At 40.5% G+C, this 17,245-nt stretch overlaps 1 protein-coding gene across 3 annotated transcripts in view; it reads right to left on the bottom strand.

Moving 5' to 3' along the window:
• Positions 1 to 17,245, bottom strand: part of NPR3 (natriuretic peptide receptor 3) — a 68,226-nt gene that overhangs the window by 38,791 nt on the left and 12,190 nt on the right. For all 3 annotated transcript variants that reach the window (XM_036225600.1, XM_016121982.2, XM_016121981.2), the window contains one exon: positions 9,491 to 9,657. In XM_036225600.1, the coding sequence (XP_036081493.1) occupies positions 9,491 to 9,657 (167 nt within the window). The remainder of the gene's footprint in view (positions 1 to 9,490; positions 9,658 to 17,245) is intronic.

Below are 17,245 nucleotides of genomic sequence, written 5' to 3' on the forward strand. Positions count from 1 at the left end.
AACCTCCAGATAATCATACTTTGGATAACCCTTTGAAAATCCTATCTCAATACCTTATTACCCTACAATAAAGTCCACCACTAGTCAAGTTCCCATACACGCAGACATTCTGGAGAGCTCTTTAATGGTTCGCCCTTAAATATAAACAGAAACTAAGGATTACCAACAGTTTAAGAAAACCATGTAATATGAAAGAGAAAGAAATCAAAATTATTATTTTAAAAGAGGAACTTGAAAAACAAACAGGCAATGCAGGAAACAAAAGAAAACAAAAACTTTATCTCAAAAATGTAAGATAACAGCAATTGTAAGAAGCACCTGCATTTTACGTGCTCTTAGAAAGAAAAATTCTAGCAGCCCACCAATTATAAAATGAATTCCAACATTAGATAAGTTAAAATGTGAAAGAAGTGTATTCCAGACTGATGGAAAGGTAAGCTCAAAAAAAAAAGATATTGCATCCATGAAACAAGGTCAGGGTGTTATTTTATAAAAAGAGAGGCACTCAGAGAACAAGAGAGAGCCCTTGGAAATTAAAACTATGATAGCGGAAATTAAAATTTCAATAGATTGGAAGATAAAGTTGAGGCAATCTTTCAGAAAGTGAAAAGAAAAGGCAGAGTTGGAAAATAGGAGAGAAAATTAAAGAATTGATTGAGGAGAGCCAATGTCCAACTTTAAAATTTCCAGAAAGAGTAAACAAAGTACCCAGCACAAAGATTTTAAAAGATCCACATCAAGACACATCATTGTGAAATTTCGGAACACCAGTGGGCCAATTGTATGCTTACTTGATCTCCAATTCATTCTCCTCCTTACATCTGCTTTGCTCTGCTCTATATCATAGGAGGATGATTCTTAAGGGTTGCATTTTCCCATCAGCTGACTTTTGGTTGGTTCAGCCAATAAGAAGCACTGATTGGAGAGCCAGGAAAAAGGGAAAAGCCAGGATATTTCTCCCTCTTTCTCTTTGCCTTAGGTAGCATCTCTGGCAGAGGCCATGTTTATTCCATGTCTCTAGCTCCTGTGAGCAGCGCTAACTCTTGGGTCCTAGTAAAACTATCTCTTTCCTAGTCCTTCTAGCTCTAGAGGTGGTCATGGCTTTCTGCTGTTACTAATGTCGGGCTTGCCTTACTCTTCTATTTGGCATTTCAGCCAAATATAACTTAAAGTTAGTTTCTCCTATTAAATTTCTTCTGTTGAATTACCTGGTGTAGACTCTATTTTCCTGACTGGATTCTGATTGATATAATCAACAATAAAGAGAAAATACTAAAGGCTTCTAGAGATAGATAAAAGTAGCATGAAAAAGGTAAATAATCAGAATTGTAACACCAAGAGCTGCAAAATAGTACAGCAATAACATCAAAATTTTGAGGAAAAATAATCTTTAAACTAAAATTTTATACCCAACTCAATAATCAATTAAATATAAAAATACGCAAAGTCTCAAAAGATTTTTCACTCATATTTTCTTTGTTTTTCAAAACTAAGGTGAGTATTGGCCCCTCTCAACAAAGAAGGAGATTTGATAGCTAAGAAAAGGAGGACCCAGTACAAGAGAGAACTAAAGGTTGATATTGAAGGAAGCAATTACTCTTAACTGGGGCAGGAAAACAAAGGGTTAAAAACAAAACAAAAACTCTAACATCATTATCCAAAATTTTTGACCAAGGGAATGGGAATGAAATAGAATTACATGGAAATAAATTTAAAAACCAAGTAAATTATCGACTCCAGAGAAAACAAAAAGCTACACAGGAAAGAAAATGTAATCATAGAATGCTACATGGTTCTATTATAAATATAAATTATATGTTCATAATTATCCTAAAAACTCTGAATATGGGGAAGGGCTTTTCTTCAAATTTTATGTTGTTAACATACCTTTAAAAACTATGTTATAAAATATTAAGAGGATGCAAGGAAAAGGAAGTATTGGTAGAGTGTGTAAAGGAGCTAAATCTTTTTCCAGTTTAGGAAATGAAGAGATAGTATCAACAAAACTTTTTTTCAAATTACTATTTTTTATGGTGACATTAGTTAATGAAATCCAGTAAGTTTCAGCTATACATTTTAGCTGTAAATATATATATATTTACATTGTGTGTTCACCTCCCATAGTTAAATTTCTTTATATCAAAAACAGCAACCTAAATAAGCTATTTTAGAAATATGGAGAAATAGCAAAAGAAGCCAATTAAAGCATGAAGGATTGTTGCCTCTAAGGAATGGGAGTCAGAAGTGGAGAGGAGTAGAACAGAAGACACATGTTTGTTTTACCTCTTACCAGTGCTATTAATTTATTTTTAATTCCGTGTGGGTCTTTTTTCATTCACTGCATTCAGTCTGGAAAGTGATGTCTTATTTTGATTTAAACAACAAGAATATCAGGGAAAGAAGGTGAGCTTCAACCAATATCAGGGTCAGCTGTTAAAGGGCCAGCCAGCGAACGGGTCTCAGAAACGCCAAACACAATAAGGAGAATGGGGCGAGGCCAAGAGTGGGATTTACGGGACCAAAAAGTCAGAGAGGCTTCCAGAGAGAGAGAGAGAAAAAAAAAATGTCTCCAACATTGGCTCAGTCTAAACCAAGAAATAGCAGGGACAGATGGAAGTCTACCTCTTAAAGATAATGTGAAAACACTGGGCGTCGGAAGAACTGGACCGACTCCCTAGTCCAGGATAAAGCAATGAGTAAAGGAATTGGTATCGCTTTCATCTCCAAAATAAAACTGATGGTCTTAGAATCTAAGATTAGGAAACATTAGAGCATTTAGGTGTTTCTTCATTTTCTTCCAGGGGAGAGATTTCGAGGGCAGCTCAGCATGCACAACGTTGTGCCCCACCCATGCCAATAAAGAGCGCTTCAGGCAATAACCAGATGAATGACGTGTTGACCGGCCGTGGTCTGGTGCGATGATTCTCACCTTTTTGTGACACTGACCCCATTACGAATCAGACGAGGAGTGTTGGCCCCTCTCTCCAAAAACATATGCATGTGCACTTACAGACAAGATTTTATACATAAATACAAAGAATTAATGCACCCTAAGTCAAAAAACCCTCATCCACTTAAAGAAGTCGTGGAAACTTGGATGAATTTGGAAGTAGCTTCCTACTAAAGAAGTGAACCCACTCCACCGTGTTTCATTTCATCTCTCGGAACACGGATATTTCAAATATGCACACATTTGTTCTGTTACAATACAAACTGTCTGGACCTTTGTGAGTGCCACCACTGTGCCAGTGGACTTTACTCAGAGGTACATGACGTTTTATGTCTGTGCTAGCACGGGAATGGGGCCCTTGTGGGCTCCCAGAGCTCCTGGCCATAAATGTTTATATATCAGCTTAAGGACTTTTAGGCGATAAGGATCCCATCTCAGATGGGACCACAGCATGGTCCAGGATCAAGCTCACGGCCACGCTCCCTGGGGCACTTGGTAAACAGCATCTGATGATGTAGGAAATGATGGTTTGCTCTTCAGAAGAAAAGAGAGAAGACAGATCACTGCAGATGAAGAGGAGACAGCGTCCTCGCCAGACTTCGTCAAGTGCGTGAAAGAGTAAAGAGAAACCGATATCTTCAAAGTGTATATTTGGGCAGGCAGGGTGCAGGTTGAGGAAGGAAGTACTTCAGCCTGTGTTGCCTGCCAGGCTCACTTGTAGGACCTGAGACATCTAATCTTCGGGTCATGGGTTTACCCCCACGCTGGGCACGTTGTTATTAAAAGGGTCAGACTGATGTAGTGGAAAAAGAAAGTCACTGAACCAGGAATCAGGGGATGCAGCTAATCTTGGCTTGGCCGCCACACAGCGCATTCTAAAACCAAACACCAGTGCCCTAGAATTGGAACCACTTGCGTAGCATAGGCCAAACACCTCCTCTAAGTTACCCTAGAGTCGAAGCCACCACACATGTGGGCCACCCAATAAGAACCACCGGAGCAGCGCCGGCAGGCACTTGGCGAACACCGTGGGAGCCGCGCCGGGCACCCCACTGATACTGGAGGGCCTTTCCAATGGGCTTTACTTCTGACTTTGGATTTCTGATGACCCCTTTGAGGGTATTCAGAAGCCCCACAGTAAAAACCCATTACTACCCCCCAACACCGCCTCCCACAGTGTAAGGGAAACTGAACTCCTGGCTTCGTGTACCTGATAAGGTCCTCATTGCCACCCAGCATTGCTGTACTGGCTGCAGTGCACTGGTTACACTTGGAAAGTCCGCCTCATCTCCCTGGGCGTCGGTTTCCACCATTGCACAGGGAGTGGGTTGGAGTCTGTGACTCTGGTTTAATTTTAACTAAAACAATGAGCACAGTAACAAAGAGCTTACTTTTATTGGCTGCTTCCTATGTGCCAAGCATCCAAGAAAGGAATCCAAGAGTGAGCAGAAATAGAAATGGTCCCTGCTCTCACAGAGTTTACAGTCTGGTAGAAGAGGCCCGAGTTAACCAGGAAATCGCACACACGTGTGTGTGATTACAGCAGTAGGGATGAGAGACATGCCATGAGATGGTCTGGGGAGTCCAGAGACACCGGCCTGAGAAGATGGTATGTATGTTAAGACCTGAAGGGTGAGTAGCAGTTCTAGGTACATTAGGCATGCAAGAAAATCATGGCCATTGGTCTGGGGTATAAGAAACAAAAATAAGAGAAATAATAGCTACCATTCATCAAAAATTTGTTAAGTGCCTGGAATCGTGTTATATGTTATCTACACATAACTCCTGAGTTCTTTCAATAGACGTATCAGTTAAAAAAAAATTATTATCCCAATTTATAGTCAGTAAACTACAGCCCAGAATTTCAGAAATGTGCCCAAGATAAGAATAGTAAGAGGCAGTGTCAAGTCCATGAAACTCTCAGTCTGCATATGGAACCACTAGACCATGCTGTCTCCAGTGGTGGCCACCGGGGCCTATTAAAACATGATATATCAGAATAGAATAGGTTCCCACCTGGTTCACTAAATTGTATAATAACATTTCAAAATATTATCAAACTACCTATAAAAATAGTCAAGACAGCATCACAAGACACACGTATGTACTAATAACTAGATCACTGCAGTATATGCAACACCCACAGCCTCAGTAATAGCCCATCTCTAAGCAATCTTATTTTCTATCTCACACACACACACATGCACCCACCCAACTACCCACCAGAGATTAATGAAACAGGAGTAAAGATTTGGCCCAGAGACATTAATCTACAGGCTGCTATCGCCTTCGAGATGACCCAGCCTGGAAAGTTCCACCTAGGCAAGCATGTATGGATTCAGCCACAATTGTATTCTCTAGAATACAGCCTAGGAAACAGAGAAGCTCAAAGTCTTGAGGTACAAAGAGAACGGAGTTATTCCAGGAGTGCGGAGATTATTAAAATTAGAAAAATCTAGTAATGAGGGTGGTCAAAAGGTACAAACTTACAGTTATAAGATGAATAAGTTCTAGAGGGCTAACGTACAGCATGGCGACTACAGTTAATAATTCTGTGTTGTGCATTTTAAAGGTGCTAAGAGAAAATTTTGAAACTATGGAAGGTGATGGATGTTAACTGAACTAATTGTGGTAATCACTTCTCCATATATACATATATCAAATCATTATGTTGTACACCTCAAACTCATACAATGTTATATGTCAATTATATCTCAGTACAACTAGGGAAAAAAGAAAATCTAGTAATTCAACAAACTACATTACAACAGATAAAGAAAAAAAGCCGTCTGATCATCTCGAAAGATACAGAAAAAGTATCTGATAAAATTCAAACACCTCAACTTAAACAGATGATAAAATTACATAGAACATACACACACACACACACACACACACACACACACACACGTACAAATAAAACTGAGGAAACTTGCGTGAAATCAGTGCATTGTATCAGTGTCAAGACCTGTACTGTGATCTTATAATTTCCAAATGTTACCATTGGGGGAACCTGGGCATGCAAACGAGCCATCTCTCTGTATTGCATCTTAAAACTGCATGTAAATCTGCATTTATCTAGATAAAAAAAAAAGAGTCAGTTTTAAAAGGAGTGGCAAGAGGTGTCGATAGAGGAAGGAAAAAGGGTGAGACAGGGAGGGAGGAGAGGAGAGAGCAGAGAGGAAAGAGGGGGAGAGAAAGGGAGAAGAGATCAATTTCGTGGAAACAATTGCATTAATCCAGCAAAATTTAAAAAGTTAAAAAATGTAGAATAATTTTATTTCAAAAATCATAGCCACTGCATCCTTTTGGTGTTTCAGCAAAGCCTTATAAAAATTTTAAAGTTTCAAATTTTTGCATTTTGGAATCTCAGCCTTTCCATGGAAGCCACCATCATGCTAATATGATAAATGTGATTCTACCTTATATGACATAGAATCAGGGATATCATACAATCTATAATGCCTGCAATAAAAACCTGAACCAAAGCCTTCCTTTAACCCACATTATATAACTCTTGATGGCTTTAGTATTATTTTTGTTTCAGTTATCCTAATAAAAGTTGTAATTTTGCCAAAACAAAACAAAACTTCAAGGGATAAAAGAGAATTTCCATAATCTCATGAAGATGCTCCCAAATGCCCCACAGCAAACATTATGCTTATGTGGTGAGATGAACAGATATGAAATCTGTGATGTGTTCTTCATATTAAAGTTAAAACGAGGATGCCCATTATCATTGCTTCTATTCAATACTAGATTGAGATCCTATCCAATGCCATTAATTAAAGTTTTAGTTTAATTAATTCTCCTTAATTTAATTTAATATGCTTAATTAAATATGCTTTAATTAAGCATACTTAAGAGAAGAATTGAAAAGAAACAAATTCGTCGCTATTCGCAGGTCACGTGACTGTTTAGAAAATGCATGGTAGATTTTAGAACTAATCAGAGAGTCCATCAGAATTTCTGGATTTGAATTCAATACCAGGGGCTGAAGGGCCCATGATGAGTGAGTGTCACAAACTTAAGCTCTAAATAAGCAGATGAGACACTCGTTAGTACAAATGAAAAAAGTAGAAAGACCCAGAAAAGAGCTGAGCCCTAGAATGAAGACCACCGAGTCTTGCTGGCCTTATTAAGTGTCTCCTGCTGCATTTGATCAAGTGTGCAAGTCCCAGCCGCACTAGCTCCTGGATCTTAGGCTCCCATATCTCCCTCTTCCACAGAACTCACCACAGAAACTGATAAACTAACCTCATGAAACATCTGCAACTGGCACTCAGCAGAGCCCAACTAAAACACACACAAATACGAAAGATAGACACATCTCCACAACTGCAGGAAGGCATTATAACGAGCCCTAATTTCTACTGGAAATTATCATTTCTTTTATTTATAAAGTCAGTTTTAAATGGGACCACCATCAGAGAAAGTGGTGTAGTCATCTACACCTACAAATAATCTACAAAGCATTAGGTTTGGAATGTATCATGGATCTTTGTAGTTGCTATACCTTCCCAATGAGATTGTTCTTAGACTACCCTTAAAATAAGACTTACTATTCTGAACACAGAAAAACTGATAACCAAAAATAATTACCCACCAGAGTGCTGGAATGCCAACTCTTGCCCAATGAGTATCATTATGTTGGACAACCTATACTGAAATACTTGAACTTCAACAGCCTCAAGAAGGATGCCAACCAAAAATGACAGTACTGTTGAATTTTTAAACCATAAAATTAATATGAGCCTAGTATCGTAAAATAATACAGTGACACATGTTTTCAATATTGGCCCAGGCCACCTTCAGCAGCACTACTAAAGGAAGCTCAAAGCCTTTTGTGTTCTTCACAATCCTGAGGCAAAGGATTTGGATGATGACTATGCTATCATAGGTTTCCTTAAACTCAGGCTCTATTGCAGAAGCCCTACTTCTTTCACAATTCAGAACACATTGTCCAAAATAGGAGCCACTAGTCACATACACCCAGCACTTGAACTAAAGATATGCTGTAAGGGTAAATCATGTTGGATCTCAAAGACTTTGTACAATAAAAAGAACACATAATCTCATTCTTGTTGAAATAATATTTTTATATGTAAATTAAATAAAAACATCTTATTAAAATTAATTTCACCTCTTTATTTTAATGTTTTTAAATGTGGCTACTCGAAAATTTTTAATTACATCTTTGGCTCACTTGTGGCTCACATCATATGTTACTGGACAGTGCTGATTTAGAAAGTCAAAAGGTATTTTAAATGATGTGTGTTTAGTACATGACATTAAGAGATATGTTTATAAGACCCTTTCTAGGTCGTTTGGTAGCAAATTCCTATAAAGACAGGCATAATATTGTAACAGTAGTATAAAAGAGTTATCACTTATTGGATTCCAACTTTTTGACAAGGATAATGCTAAATGCTTCAGAGAGATTATCTGTAATCCTCCCAACAGGGAGGAATAATTTAGATCAAGGAGGCTAAGGAATTGGCCCCAGATCGCACAGCTAGGAAATGCTGGATCCAGGCTCTGAATGTAGGTCTGTCTGAGGCCGATGCCTGCACCCTGCAGTACTTGAGGTAAAGAAATCGGGAGAGGTCCTGTTCGTCCTGTTTGAAAGTGACCGTCTCTTGTGAAGCTGGTTATTTTCTGCCTTGGGCAGGGACTATCCACATCACATATCTGTCACTGAGGTGCTCCTGTCCTGCTCTGGACACCGTGCAGTGAACGATTTTGAAAACCAGCACACCTAGCCAAGTGGCCTGCGGGGCCCGCTGCAAATCCTGCTCCGTCACATGGAGGTTTGTGGGGCCACACGGCAAAATGTGCCACAGGCAGCAAAACGATGGCACCGAGCAGGGTGCGGTCGGCTGTCTTCAGTGCCACCAATGAGATGAGTCCTTCTGTTTAATCCTCAGCCTGTCCTAACCTTCAGAATCTCATCCACTTTTGGAAAATGAATCCGTAACGAGAGCGCTAACTGGGTGGGAAGCTCTGGAATACCTGAGCGGGAACCAGCTTGCAACCAAAGGGGCAATGACGCCACCGCCACGAGGGAGAAGTAGACTTGCCATACGGCTAAGACAAACTGCCAGGAGAAAGAGCCCTCTAAAACCCAAAGCACCTTCTGCCACCGAGCTTTGGAAAAATTAGGTATGCAAAACTTTGGCATTCTTTCATCCATCTTCTCCCCCGAACACGCTCCTAGCCGAGTAAGTGATGGAAGTCTACAGACATCTGCTCAGCATTACCACAAGTACCCGCAAAAAGCAATTTTCCTTCCTGCAGCAGATGGAAAAGCGTAAGTGATGGACGGGGGATGATGGGGGTGTGCCGGGGGGGCAGGGGCAGGGAGGGAAGGTAACTGGCCAGAAAAAGAAAAAAAAAAAAAAAAACACAGAAAGCTCAGTGACATTCAGACATGAACGTAGGAATTTCTGAATGGTTCAGAAAGGGACACTTTGTCACCTCCGATTTAATTAGAAGGCTTTCCAGAATGCCGAAGGTCTAGGCGCGTAATCGAGCACTTACGTAATCCTCCTCGTTGAGGCCCTGTTTCTCAACAGAACTTTTCACCTCCATGGAAAACTTCTCAAACTCGGGTTTCACTGTCCTCAGTAGAGTGATTGTCTGCAGGGATGAGTACGCCTGCTTAGCTTCAAAGTCGTGTTTGTCTCCTCTCTTCCACGAGCCATCTCCTACGGGAGAAATAAAAATATTTATAATTCCGAGCCGGTCACCATAAAGGGGCTATTCTCTGTTTTCAACTGCGATGTGTCTCCTCTACATGTTACTCTTGGCGGCCGGGGCAAGAGGCATTGTCACAGCTCTGCACTTGGGTATAATGTGACAATGTTACCATCCTCAAGGAGAAGAAAGCCCTTTAGACACGTGGTCCTTTGAAATGTGAGAGGACAAAAATCAAAAAGCGCAGTGGAGTAAACTGTGTTATAATAAGCGTGTAACTATAATTTTCAGCCCCCAAGAACTGCAGCACGGCAGGCGCAAGAAGTGAGTTTTATTCCTTCTCATTCACACTTAGTTTTTAACATCTCCTATCAACTGTGGAGCCCGACCAAGTTGCTGCTGGGGTACAGGAAAACCTGACGTTATGTACATGTGGAGGGCCAGGAATGGCCATGTGTGGCAGCAGATACACACAAGCATGATAAAGTTGGCACTGTTCTAACAACAACAACAAAAAGTTCGAGATTATTTGTGTTCCTTGAAAGACTTCTGGAATCTCTTCAGAGTGAGAAGTAGCTTGGGTGAATGTGAGGGTCTGTACCCCTCTAGCACTGGCAACGCCGTAAAAACTACTTGCCGGACAATGTTCATTGGTGCACCAATAGAAATAAAATGAAAATTGCTCATGTTTATTAAGAAAAGGCTCTATTTATTGAGCACTTTATATGGAGAAACTCACCTAATCCTCCCAAGACCCCAAGAGGTAGGTACAATTATTGTCTCTATTTTACAGATGAGGAGACTGAGGCATCGAGAGCCGGGCACTCCGCTGCTTCACAAAAGCGAAGGCAAAGCACATGGATTAGAATCATTACTCTTCTCTTCATTCCATTTTTGAGAAAACAAAGTAGCCTGCAGGGCTCCCGAAAGGAAATGTGAGCCTCTGACTTTTAACAATAAAGCTGTTAGTTCTGTGAGTCGTCATTGAGATCCCTGGAGATCTCCAGAAATGCAACAAGGGACTCAACTCCAACACCAAAGTCACTGGTTTGCAATGAGCACCCAGTCCCTGGCCAGTGTGGGGTGCCCAGCAGCTGAGCTGTGAGGATGGTTCTAGAGCGTGCAGCCAGAGCTCTGTGGCACTCACCCTACTCTTAAAGAAAAAAATCAGTAAGGAGCTGGTGGCCCTAGAATTTCTCCTACAGCTTAAGTCAGACAAACATGGATTAACTAAACTACGTTCAAAGGTCTGTGATAGCCACCACAGTGGACATCAAAAGTCTCGGGAACAGTCTCCACCACCTTCAAGAGAGAGATTTAAAGATGAACATGTAAACAACTGAGGTGATTACAGGGTACCAGTTAGCTTCTGTGGGTGAGAGAAGCTTGGGGTGCAAAGAAACAATGCAGAGTGTAAAGGAAGAGGGGACTAGCTCCGATGAGGGAAGGTTTCATGTGTGGACGAGGCTGGTGTGTGAGTAGGATTTTAATAGGAGGACAGGAGGATGGAATGGTGTGCTTGGCAGAGCCTACGGCATGGGCAAAGGTGCAAATGTGTATGACATCCAGTAGGCAGCTGGGAACCTCGGTCCGGAGCATGAGAAAAGCCAGAGACGAAGAATTTGTTTGTGGAGGCCTCTGTATAATCATAATCCTAATCAGGGCAACCGTTCCTTAATTGCTTACTATGTGCCCAGGGAGCTGTTAAAAGATAAATAAGACAAAGCTGAGGACAGAATTCATTAAGGCCTGGATCTGTTCTCAGTGAGCACAAGATTAAATTTCAAACCACCGAACAAAACTGGACAAAGTCCTCCTCCTCGCATATGAAACCTCCCAAACACCAATGAAGCTGCCGCGCGAGCAGAGGGCGTGCCTGTGCTCAGAGGGCCAGAGAGCTTCGCGTCATTGCCATCGGCCAGGGTAGGCCCATCTGGGTGCGCAACGCCCAGACGACGTGGCCTTGGTGAAGGGGCCGAATCCATTTACCAGAAAGACTCTAAAGTCTAAGAATGTCTAGAACATCTTCATCCCAAGGAGGATCCCATTTCTTATAGGGATGCAATCAATGTTTATTGATTTATTTTTAACTGCCTTGAGCTCTCGAGACTTAGTAGGGTTGATGTTTCTTAGGCAAAGCGGGTCAGTGTTTCTCAGCTCTGGGAAAGAGCTCATAGGACAGGAAACACTTAATCCTGCTGGGTGCTGTGCTGTATAATTAGAACACACACAGAGAACTGGAAACAGTAACTGTGTCTGTTACTGACATGGGAAAATCGTGTTTTGGTTTTGTTTTTTGAAAGAAGTAAAATCCAGACAATAAGTTCGTCTAAAAGATAATAACTTTTGAGTTTTGTTTTCTAGAAAAAAAGAATAGAAACAATAGTGCTTAATAAAGTTAAGGCGAAATAGTTATCTGGTCATCAGCATAACCGATACTATGATTTCCTGCTTTCGTGGGTGTTTTCCTTGTACTGTGTCCGCGACGTCTCCCATACGCGGCTGCTGGGCACTCGGAAAGCAAAGGTCGGCTTGGCATGACTCCCCATCAGTGGGGACAAATTTAATTCAGTAGACAACTGGGTGCCTCTAAAGATTTACGAGTGGAACAGAAGAATGACATGACCGAAATCATGCCTTGGGAAATAGCAGTGGGTCAGACTGGGGAGACGCTGAGGGTTCACAGCCACGGTAATCCAGGCAGGAGGTTACGAGAGGTTAAATGTGGGAAGCCACGCCCCCCAAGATTAAACATGGGCCTCTGGGTGGCTAAAACCCTGAGCAAGCTTTCTTTTCTTTTCTTCCCTTTTCTTCTCTTTTCTTTCTCTGTGTGTGTGTGTGTGTGTGTGTGTTTCTGAATCAAGGAAATTTTCAATAATAAATGTTTACTGCTTTTATAATCATAAAAAGAGAGAGAGAGCCCTTGAGACTGAAAGCAGAGGAATCTCAAGACTCCCTAAGATTTAGGGAGTGAGGGACAACAGAGAGGGAGTCACGTCATGGATGATGCAAAGAGGAAAGGCAAGTGGGTTGTCGTTAGAGGAGAGAGCAGAGCCGGATGGAGGAGGAGGGGTGAGGCTGATTTCAGTTAGGGTCATGGTCAAGCCAAGGTGACTATCTACGGAATACCCCAGTGGCAACAGTGGGCTGGGCTTAGAAACAATGGTCTAAAGCCAGAAAGAGAAGTGAAGGCTCGAGAGAGCGCTCACTGGATGTCGTCTCCATGTGGCTTATAGTTAGGGACTGATTGCAGTGGATAAGGGAGTGGAAAGGAGAGGAGAGAAGGACTGAGCACAGACACTTTGGGGACGCTGTTCTCGCTGGGCAGAAGGAGAAGAGGAGACGGAGGAGCTAACGGACCCAGAAGACTGCCATGCCACCAAAGCGAGGAAAAACAGGGTTTCCAGAAACAATATCTACAATGCTCTAGAGCTGTGCTGTCTAATGACTGTAGTCACTAGCCACGCGTGTGATTATTTAGATTTAATTGAAATTATGTGAAACTAAAAATTCAGTTTCCTGGCTGTACTTGCCACACCTCAACACAGAACAGAACGCAACCAGCGCCACAGGAAGTCCCGCTGGACAGCACGGCTTTAGAGGCACGGTCTGACGTAAGGCTAATGGCTTTGGTGATGAGGAGGTCACCGGTGACCTTAAGGATAGCACTGTCAGAGGAGAGGTGGGTACTAATGTCATATCCTTACAAAGGTCCTGAACAAGGGGCTTAAGAGGAGAAATAAGTCTGCTAGGGACAACTAGGGAAGAGAAGGCAATTCTTAACAGTTGTTTTAGTAATAAGAGAACGCGAAGTCACTTTGCCTTGCTTTGTTTTGTTTTAAACATCATAGACTCCCAAGCTTGCACTTAGAGTGAGAAGGGAATAGAATATTTGTGAAAGAGGAAATACCCTGCTCAGCACCAAGCCCTGTGCTCAGCAATCCTGTGGCCGGGGAGCTGGTGCCGGCAAGGGGTGGTACCCACATTGGGATATAACTGTGTCATCCTGGAGCCCTCAGTACTTACCAAGGACCCAGTACATAGTAGGCCTTCAATAAGTGTGGGCTGAATGGCTACCTGAGATATCACAGAATGTACTCAAAAAATCAATGCCTGAAGTTCACCTAGGCTGCTTGTATAGCACTAAGTATGACTCTTAACCTCTGATGGCCATATAAGTGAGAGAAAAGCATCAGCCTCCTTGCCTAATCCAACCTTCTCAAAATGCCTAGGTGCTTGCCATGAGCTAGGCTAGTCCAATTACTCCCACCAGTAATAACAGCACTACTTACTGGGCGATGCCATTGCAAAAGGCTTTGCCTGTAGCATTTTATTCTTTAATCCTCATGAAAACTCTGCAAGGTAGATTTAGATATAATCCCCATCTCACAGAGGAGGAAATGGAGGCTCAAGGAGATTAATATGCCCAGAGTCACGTAGCTAACAAACAACAGAAGCAGGATGCAAATGCAACCCAGACTCCAAGCGCTGGTGCCACGCCCGCTCCAAATACATGTCATCGGAGTTTGGGATGCTCCACGATTTAAAACTGCAAATGTGGTGGGATGACAAAAGTGTTAAAAGCAAAAGTAACAGTAGAAGAAAGATCAGAAGAGAAAGTATCTGAACAGTGGCTTAACAACTGTTAACAGTTGAAAGATTGTGACAGAACTGTGTCAGAATAATTGTGCATAATCCTCGTTTTCCCAAACTGACTTTTATGTACATACACCACTTTTATGGCAAAATACAATAAATCCAACGCTCCCCCAGCTGTTCTGCTGTTTTCCCACTTTTAGCAAGTCAAGTCATTTATGCGCATCACCTGTCTCTCTGTACTTCCATCCTCACCTTAATTAGTGTCCTCTGAGTTCTCAAGAAGGCAGAAAATGCTGCAATGATCTTAGTAGCCCCAGAGAGAATCGCCCAAATAACTTCCTACCTGACTTACATCCAAAGAAGATAACGCCAATAAATGAGAATGCCAATAAGTGCCATGAAAAACTCTAGGGCAATACATGTCATCTTCTCTCTAGAGTTTGTAAAACCTATCCTTTCGATCTTATTTTCCATCAGTTGAATTCCGCCATCATATATTCCCCTAACAATATTATTTGGGCAGAATTGAGAATATATTTGAGTGCTCATGAAGACCAAACAATCAGTAAATATGGACACTTATTTTTTTCAAAATCCAATATCAAGTAGAAATTAAAATAGAGCCTTTTTCTAGAATGAGTAGAATTTGGTGTGAGGAAGCACAGGATGAGGAGGTTGTTGAAGAACTTTTCATGAACATATTTCCTATTCTTAAAGCACAAGATCTCAAAGAAGGCCCTTAGTTAATGACGGACACCAGAACCTTGCTCTCGGTCACTCTACCTGCCGTAAGAGTCTGTTTACCTCTTCTTTTCTGAGGAGAAAAGGTGCTTCAGGACCTGTGGGAGACATGCACAGTGTACCTCCCACATCCATTCTCCTCTCTTCTTGAGTAACAGATTCCTAAGTTGAGTGAGTCAAACACACATTTTCTGGTTTCCCTACAACTAGAAGTAGGTGATGATATGTAAGCAGAAGTTAATGAGTGGGGCTTCCAGAGAGCGTTTCCAACAGGGTTGGGTCAGCCAAGAGGGTCTTTTTGCCTCTCATCTTCCCCCTTTGTCTTGCCTAGAATTAAAACTCGATGCCTGGAGCCCTAGCCACTACCTGTGATCTTGAAGATGGATGCTCACTAAGACTGAGGGAGCAGAAAAGCAGAAGCTTGGATCCCTGATGACACTTGGAGCCACCATCCTTGCCTAGAATTACCTGCCTGGTACTTCTTACAGGTGAGAGAATAAACCTCTACATTCATTTTAATCACTATTGTTGGGAGTCTTGGTTATTTGCAAGCAGATGTAATTCCTAACACACCCAAGCCCTTAGGATATAGTAGATAAAATCTGGTTAATCTGGTAACAACATATGGACTAAATCAATCTATAAAACTACACACAGCAAAAATGTACAAATTTAACTTATTCTTAAAGGACTATGTGTAATGGTCAAAGTAAACTAAAACTAATAATAAATATAATTAATATTTGTTAAATACTCAAAAAGTTTGCTATGTATCTCACATACATCATCTCATTTATTACTCAGCCCAATGCCATGAGGTAAGTACTATTATTATCATTAGAGGAAACTAAGGCTTGCAAGGGATGGGAGCTGGTGCATGGCTCAGCCTCTCAAGCAGACTAACACCTGAGTTCACAAACTGAGCAAACAGGCTGTAAAAGGGAAAAGAAAAGGGGATCTAATCAGACACACCAAGGCTACTTTGCAGGTTGTATAAAAACACATTGTATAACTATGTAATTAAATTTTCAAGAAGCAGAAAAACTAAACTCAGAAAAATAAGTTTTAAAAAGTTGTCCCAAAATCACCAACGTCATATATAGTGACATATGTGTATGTGTATATGTGTATATATGATTTCTTATGCACTGCTATTATGCAATGAGGACACATCCCTTTTGCAGTATTCTTGCCAAAAATGTATAAACTCAATCTTATCATGTAAAAACACCAGGGAAATCCAAATTGAGAGATAGTCTACAAAATAACAGATTCATTGTGTCAGGTCATAAAAGACAATGAAAGATCGGGGAACTATCCCAGATTGGAGGAGATTAAGAAGACACAACAGCTAAGTGGACTGCATCCTGGAACCAAAAGAAAAAAAAAAAAAACATACACATTAAAAGGAAAGGCGGTAAATTTCAAATAAGGCCTGTACGTTTGTTAGTAGTATTGTACTGATTTTGATCATTGTACTATCGTCCTTTAAATTGTTAATATAGAGGAACCTAGGTAAAAGGTATATCTGAACTCTACATTATTTTTGCAAGTTTTCTATAAGTCTAAAATTACCTCTAAAAAGAAGTTAGGTCCATATACAGAGTTGGATTGTTTCCATCTTTCAAGAAATATTCTTATAAGCTGTTCTAAAGAATAAAAACAATTGAAAGTGCCCCAGTTAATTTTATAAGGCTAATCTAAACCTGATGTTAGAATTCCAACTAAAGGCAAGAAAATTACTGTCTAATCTCACTCACGAATGTAGATTCATAAATCTTAAAAAATATATTAAAACTTAAAATCAGAAATGCATCTTTAAAAAAATCATGAAAAATATACTTAATTCCAAGAATACTATTACTCAATATTAAGAAATTTATTAAAATTATGGGTCAAATGTATTTGACAAGATTCATTACTAATTTTTGACTTAAAACCACACTAATAAATTAAGAATAAAAAGATGCTTTAATATCTACTTCAAGATAAAAAGTCAGAAATTAAAGTATCACAGTATTATATAATATTATTCTGGAGGCTCTTGCAATAAGAAAAAGAAATAATAGCTCAGCTATCAAAATGGAGAAAAAACTGTAGTTATTATTTGAAAATGATATAAAAACTATTGGAACAGAGGATTTAATATGTGGAATTCTTGAAAATTAAACAAAACTCACACCTTTTCTGTATACTAACTATAGTTTCAAAATGCAATAAGAAAAGATCGTGATTATAATAACAACCAGAAAACATAAA

The sequence above is a fragment of the Rousettus aegyptiacus genome, unplaced genomic scaffold (genome assembly GCF_014176215.1).
Source record: "Rousettus aegyptiacus isolate mRouAeg1 unplaced genomic scaffold, mRouAeg1.p scaffold_m13_p_8, whole genome shotgun sequence".
In the NCBI taxonomy this organism is placed as follows: Eukaryota; Metazoa; Chordata; class Mammalia; order Chiroptera; family Pteropodidae; genus Rousettus; species Rousettus aegyptiacus.